The sequence below is a fragment of the Perissodus microlepis genome, chromosome 3 (assembly GCF_051167445.1).
Source record: "Perissodus microlepis isolate ML-2025 ecotype Zambia chromosome 3, ASM5116744v1, whole genome shotgun sequence".
In the NCBI taxonomy this organism is placed as follows: Eukaryota; Metazoa; Chordata; class Actinopteri; order Cichliformes; family Cichlidae; genus Perissodus; species Perissodus microlepis.
The window spans coordinates 12200965-12208283 of record NC_140463.1 but is presented as its reverse complement, the minus strand read 5'-3'; the positions used below and the strand labels follow the sequence as shown (position 1 = coordinate 12208283).

At 40.1% G+C, this 7319-nt stretch overlaps 1 protein-coding gene across 1 annotated transcript; it reads right to left on the bottom strand.

The window, feature by feature from the left end:
* Nucleotides 1-215: 215 nt before the first annotated feature.
* On the bottom strand, nt 216-2109 carry LOC146389945 (GTPase IMAP family member 8-like). The gene has a single exon (XM_084912810.1). The coding sequence runs from the start codon at nt 2093-2095 to the stop codon at nt 260-262; it is 1836 nt and encodes a 611-aa protein (XP_084768936.1). The 5' UTR covers nt 2096-2109; the 3' UTR covers nt 216-259.
* Nucleotides 2110-7319: the final 5210 nt, after the last annotated feature.

Here is a 7319-nt window from a genome sequence, read left to right as displayed (position 1 = left end):
GTTCTACTGACTTGGACAGCTTTAAAACAGAGTTTAGATCATCTTAAATGCTGATTGTTTTACAGTTTAATAATGTCTTTATAATGACATAATCAATTATTAATTTCCTTTTTTCTGTAAAATTAATAAATATATTTGATCAAAATACATTTAATAATCAATAAATGCACAGTCAAATAAGATAATAATTCAAAAATTTGATTTCCACTCTGTATATTCATGTTGATGTTAATGAGCTGCTGCCAAATAACACTGCATATCACTGCAGGACACAAGCCTTCTTTTTTATTTTAGCTGCAGAAATATAATGAACTCCAGCTCCCACTCCAGCTCCCACTCCAGCTCCCACTGAAGACCCTACTAAACCTCCTGTTGCAGATCCCACCGAAGCTACAATTCCAACTGTAGCTCCTACTGCAGCTCCCACTGGACCTCCTACAAGTCCAACTGTAGCTCCAGCAGCAGCAGCTGTGAAAACAGCTGGAATACCAATTCCAGCACAAACTCCAACACCCAGTCCAAGAGCAGATCCTATAAGAACTGCAACCTTGCTGTCTTGAATAAACTTATTTTTCCGTTCTGCTTTGTATCTTGCTTCTTCTGGTGTCATATTTTCTTTGTTTATTAGTCGTTCCACCTCTTTCTTTATAGCCTCCTCTGCCTTCTCAAACATTCGATTGCTGTAGTAGCTTCCTCCATTTTCCTTCACCATGGTGTTGATCTTCTCCAGCAGCTCTCTGACTTGAGCAGGATCTCTGATTCTGTTGTTAAAAACATGATATCCTCCTCCACACTGATCGATGAACTCACTGAGACCTGGAGTTTCAATGATGCATTGCTTTATGGAGACCTTCAGATCATCTACATGGGTGAACAACACCATGGTGTAACAAGCTGCTTTGTCTCCAAACACCTCCTGAAGGATTCTCACTGTTTCTTGTTTTTTATTTTCAAACTTTTCTGGATCGACCACAATCAGGAACACATGAGGACCAGGAGCAGCCAATGAGATGCATCTATTGATCTCTTTCTTGATCTGGTCTAAGGTAAACCTGGTGTGAAACAGACCTGGAGTATCAACTACAGCCAGTTTTTGAGAGTCGAACAGAGCTGTTTCCTTCTGACACTCTAATGTCACTGGGGAAGAAGATGATATTGATCTAAATACATTTCCCTCTAAGATGGTGTTTCCTGCTGCACTCTTCCCAGCTCTGGTTTTTCCCACAAGAACTATCCTGAGGTCTGGTTCCACTTTTTTAAATGCTCTGTCTGCCTTTTCAAACATCTCATTGGTGTAGCAACTTTCTCCATTATTCTGAACCATGGTGTTGATCTTCTTCAGGAGCTCTCTGACCTGAGCAGGGTCTCTGCTTCTGTTGTTAAAAACATGATATCTTCCATGACACTGACGGATGAACTCACTGAGAGCTGGATTTTTTATGAATGTTTCTATTGTGACTCCATCATGCTCCAGATTGTCTCCACAGGTGAACAGGGCCATAGTGTACCGTGCTGCATCTCTTCCAAACACATTCTGAATCTGCCTGACTGTCTTTTGTTCTTCTTCTGTGAATCTATTCGCCTGAATCACAACCAGGAACACATGAGGACCAGGGGCAGCAAAGGGGATGGCCCTACTGATCTCTGTCTTGACCTCCTCTTCAGTCTTATTGGTATCAAACAGACCTGGAGTATCAACAACAGCCAGGATTTTACCGTCAAACTGACCTGTGTCCATCTGACACTTTGCTGTTGCTGTGGAAGCATTTGGTGTAGACATAAATACTTTTTGTCCTAAGATGGTGTTTCCTGTTGCACTTTTCCCAACACCAGTTTTCCCGACAAGCACAATCCTGAAGTCAGCCTGTCTGAACATTTCACTGGTGTAATAGCTTCCTTCATTTCTGTGTACCATGTTGTTGATCTCCTTCAGTAACTCTCTGACCTGAGAGGGATCCTCCATTCTGTTGTTAAACACATGATATTTTCCTCCACACTGACTGATGAAGTTACCCAGAGGTGGATTATTACTAATAAATTCATCTATGGTAACACTGGCTGCCTCTGGATCATCTCCACAGGTGAATAAGACCATAATATAACATGCTGCTTTTTCTCCAAACATGTGCTGAATTTTTCTATTTCTTTATCTTCTTCTGTGAAGCTGCCAGTTTGAAACACAACCAGGAACACATGGGGACCAGGAGCAGCAAAGCAGATGCATCTATGGATTTCCCTCCTCACATCCACGTCAGTCAGTCTGTTCTCAAACTGATCTGGAGTAACAACTACAGTCAGGATCTGACCCCCGAACTCTTGTGTTTTCTTCTGAAACTCTAAAGATGACCTTGACTCAAAACCATTTCTATTATTTCCTAAAATGGCATCTCCAATTTTGTTCTTTCCAACTCCAGTTTTTCCAAGAAGCACAATCCTGTACTCTGGTTTATCTGGTTCTTCTTGTTGTTCTGGCTCCTCTAACGCTGCAGAAAAATATTATGAACATTTTATTGATGTTGGTGTAAAAGGCACATTTTACTATTTTCTTTCTCTAAAATGAACATTTTTACAGATGAAAATCTGAAAACAAATATTTGTTAGCTTCCCTCAGATGTTTTGCAGCCCAGACTAGGAGACATTAAGTCACTGCATAAATAAATAAATAAATAAAGAGAAAACTCTGAGAGAAAGTCTTTGACCCTGTGGTGGACAGAGAAACTGCAGGTTTCTGCATTTCTACACTTCTTCTTTTAGGCCTTAGATGTTAAAATAAACTCTAAATCATTTCATTTTAGGAGGTTTAATAGAATCAGCTACATCTTTGGAAATAAGCCAAATTGGAATGGCTCTCTCCTAATCAGACATTTTTTTTCTGAGAAACATTCCCAATGATCTATAAAACACACATTCTTGGTACGAAGTGTTCAGATAAGAGGTACCCAGTGGTAATCAGAGCACTAGGTGTAGTGACTCCCAAGCTAGGCTAGGTGAGTGGCTCCAGCAGATCCCAGGAACAACATCTGAGATCTCTGTCCAGAAGACCGCAGTCCTAGGAACAGCAAAGATACTATGCAGAACTCTCAAGCTCTGCACTAGAGGACCCGAGCTTGAAGGACAGACCACCAGGGGCACAAGGGGAATTTTATGGAATATGTATTTATTTAATTTTTACAGAGAAACTAATATGAACTCCTTTTCCATGTAGTAGTGTATCAAATTAAATTTGGATAACATACATGCTTGCTATTACCTGTTTGATCTGTGAACATGAAACCTGTACAGAGGTTCTTCTCAACAATTGTGCTAAAAGTGCTAAAGAGCTAAAACTTTCTTTTCTCTAGTTTTAGTTTTTTGCTTTCAAATAGTCATTGTGAAAGAAAATAATTAATATTTTAGCCAAATTCTCTTAATGCATGCTCAATCACCCAGGTAAGGAAATCCCCAAAAGTTAATTCTGTTTATCTGGACAAAAACACTACGTCCAGATGAACAAAATCAACTTTCTGGGATTTTGACATGAAGTTGACATAGAGTTATGTTCTCCTGAACATTAAGATTGCGTTGTTGTATGTTTTTTTATCCAAATGTAGCAGATTAGACATTGGAAATATCATTTTTTTTGTGTCATATTTAAATGTACATTGAAAAAGTGAGTTTAAATGTCCTTACCCGGTAGAAGCTCTTGGTCAGACATGTCTGTATAGCAGTTTGTGTGTCACTGCCCGTCTTGCTGTCGAATAACTTCTTCTTTATCTCACCACTCTATAAGAGACTCTTTCTAGCCCCTCCGTGCAGATGTGGACTGTTGGAATGTTGCAACTTCCTCAGCATCACAGACCGCTCAGTCAAGCGCACTTCAGACATCGTTCTTACGATCACCAGCAGTTGACGGCTGACTTGAGGCAAATTAAGCCATTGAGTGACGATAAAAATCAAGGGATAAACCTTTTTTTGACAGCATGCCACATGCTTCAGTTACATTATTAGTATGTTTGTTTGTGTTGATTAGAAAATGTATTTTAGTGCCAGACACTAAAAATTTTGAAATATCACGATATTGAAAAAGGTCGAAGGCTATTATTTAGGTAAAGGTTGACAAGACTAGTTTTATATTCACTTGTTCCATTTAAACCATAAAAGTAGACATATAAAGTGTTTAGAATTAGGGCTGTTCAATATAATGATAATATATATCATTATATCGAACAGCCCTAATTCTAAACATTCTAAACATGGATGACGATATAAAAACGTCTATCGTTTCATTTTACGCTATCGTTTGTTTCGTGGTGTCGCAAAATAAACTTTTTACGGCAATAGTTTTTCATCGTTTTGATGGTCACTGTAGTGGCTATATTAATTTCTTTGTCAGGGCTCTGTGTGTGGGCAGGCGGAGAGGAGGATCCAAACGCAGGACTCAGACACTAACTTGAAACTCAAAAACCTCAGCTTTATTGCTGGTACGAAAACAAAACATGAAGTGACCACTGAATACGGAGAACAGAAACACACAGGCATAATCTGATGGTACGACGCAACACTGGGTTGAGGACAACACAGGGCTAATATACACAGGGTGGTAATCAGGGAATGGGTAACAGAAGGGAGACACAGCTGGGGGAGATCAGGGCTAACGAGACGGGGGAGCTAAGCTGCACACACTAACATAAGACAAAGACTTTCACAATAAGACAGGAAACAAGAAACCACTAAACAAAGATGCAGACACGACACTGAACAGAAACTGCAATACACATGAGAACCCAAAACCTAAGAACTGATCCCTCACCAAGAATAACAGAAACAGATCTATAATGATAATAATAATAAACAAAGCACCAGAACATCAGAAAACAATCCATAATGCAAAAATAAACCAAAATATAAGAAACTCAAAATGCTGGGTCAACACTGACCCAGAACCGTAACATTCTTAAAGTTCTCTCTTTCTCTTATATTTAAAATAACCACTCTACGGAAGGACAAGTGCCTGTTTTTATGCGTTGTCGTTAGCAACAACGTGTGTCCGCTTGTTTATTTTCCACATAAACCTTTCACAATAAAGATCAAGATCCTGTTGAGACTTTTCAAAATAAACTGAATCACGTGAAAGAGTATGTAGAGTATTTACGGATGAGAAGCGAAAAAGAGCCGTCAGGTGCTAAAAAATAAACCTTAGACTCAAACGTTAGAACAGGCTTTTCCTCGCAGCACGCTGTGTAATAAATACTTACAAAGAAAACGGCGGCCGTTTCAACTTATGTCTAAAAATGTATCGTTTCATACATCGTTAAAACACTCGACTCCAGGTACACGACGCCCAGCTGGAAACACTTCCCGCAAGTCGAGCCGAGATTCACAGAATTTACAGAAAATGTTAAATTTTGGTGATTTATATCATTATCGGGACGATAGATGTCTTATATCGGGATATGAGCTTTTGGTCATATCGCACAGCCCTATTTAGAATACACTTTTCTTTCATGACAAACCATGTTCATTAAATTAAATATGTTATACATTTAAAACTCTTACATGCAGATATTTAAAAAAATGACACAAAGTACAGTCATGGCCAAAAGCTTTGAGAATGACACAAATATTAGTTTTCACAAAGTTTGCTGCTAGACTGCTTTCAGATCTTTGTCCCAGTTGTTTCTGTGATGTACTGAAATATAATGAAAAGCACTTCATATGTTCAAAGGCTTTTATCGACAATTACATGACATTTATGCAAAGAGTCAGTATTTGCAGTGTTGGCCCTTCTTTTTCAGCACCTCTGCAATTCGACTGGGCATGCTCTCAATCAGCTTCTGTGCCAAATCCTGACTGATAGCAACCCATTCTGTCATAATCACTTCTTTGTCAGAATTAGTGGGGGTTTTTGTTTGTCCACCCGCCTCTTGAGGATTGACCACAAGTTCTCAATGGGATTAAGATCTGGGGAGCTCAGACTGGCGGAAGTTTTCTACTGTATATCTTGGGCTGTGTAAATGTGGATGGGGAAGTGAAAAATCTGATTGATTGATTGATTGGACCGTTATTTGCTACTAGCAATGTTACAATTACATGTTACATGCAGTGAAATAAGACCCCTTACGACCATACAGACCAGAGAGACGTATGATGTTAAGAAAAATAATGAAAGTGCACAATACATGAGGGAAAAGGAGGGTAAAAAAGAACTCTGCTCAGACTAAGCACCTGATAGGAGATACGTTTGAGAACCGAAAAAGCCAGGAAGATGCAGCAGACACCACAAACACACAACGTTTTAGTGTGTCAGCATTCCTTCTATACCACATCCTTTGTTTTACTTCTTTGCTGAAGTTTCTGTAGAGGAACTGGAAACCACAGGAACATTTTCACATCCAGTTTAGAGTTTTACATTAGTATTTGGAGTGGTAGCAGCATGCAACACTGTAATTTGACATTTACAAATATGACATTTGACATATATCTTTGCCTTACCCCTCAAAACCTGTAGGAATTTCACTCTGAAATTTACTGCATTAGCTGTTGCACATCCATATGTGCCCCTCCCAGGCTGTGCGTATGTTCCCCAACCAAAAATTGTATTTTAATAGGGACATAAAAATGAAAATCAGGAAGAGACGGGAGACCTTCAAGTCAGGAGGCCAAGTGGAGTATAAGAGAGCTGGGTATACGCTGCAAAAGTCCATCAGAGCAGCAAAAAGGGCCCACTCACAAAAACTTGAAGGCTACTATGTCAACCATAACACACACAGCATGTGGCAGGTGATCAACAACTACCACAGACAACCGAGATGCCACCCTTCCAGACAGCCTTAACACCTTCTACACCAGGTTTGACAGACTGAACACAGACACACCCTCAAAGGCCCCCAGAGACCCCACGGACACTGCCTTCCAAGTGACACACACAGGTCCTGAAAGCTCTGAACAAGGCGAACCACCACAGAGTTCCTCCCAGAGTTCTGAAGGCCTGTGGGGAATAACTAACCTGTCAATATCTCAGGCAATTACTTCAGGCCAGTGGCGCTCACACTTGTTGCCATGAAGTGCCTGATAAAACTGGTTCTCACGCACATCATCGACATGGTCCCAGACATTGTCGATCCCGTCCAGTTTGCCAACCGATCCGCTCAGTCAGTGGATGACATGGTAACAATAGCCCTATACCACACTCTGCAACATCTGGAGTGTAGCGGAACATCTGCCAGGATGCTTTTTTTGGACTAGAGTTCAGCTTTTAATACTATCCGTCCAAAGCTGACAGGCCCACTCTCATCATCAAAGGAACTGAGGTGGAGATCAGTGAGTTTTATAGAACTGGC

Excerpts from the sequence above, each read along its gene's own strand:
- LOC146389945 (XM_084912810.1), bottom strand. The coding sequence starts at position 2,095 with ATGGTCTTATTCACCTGTGGAGATGATCCAGAGGCAGCCAGTGTTACC.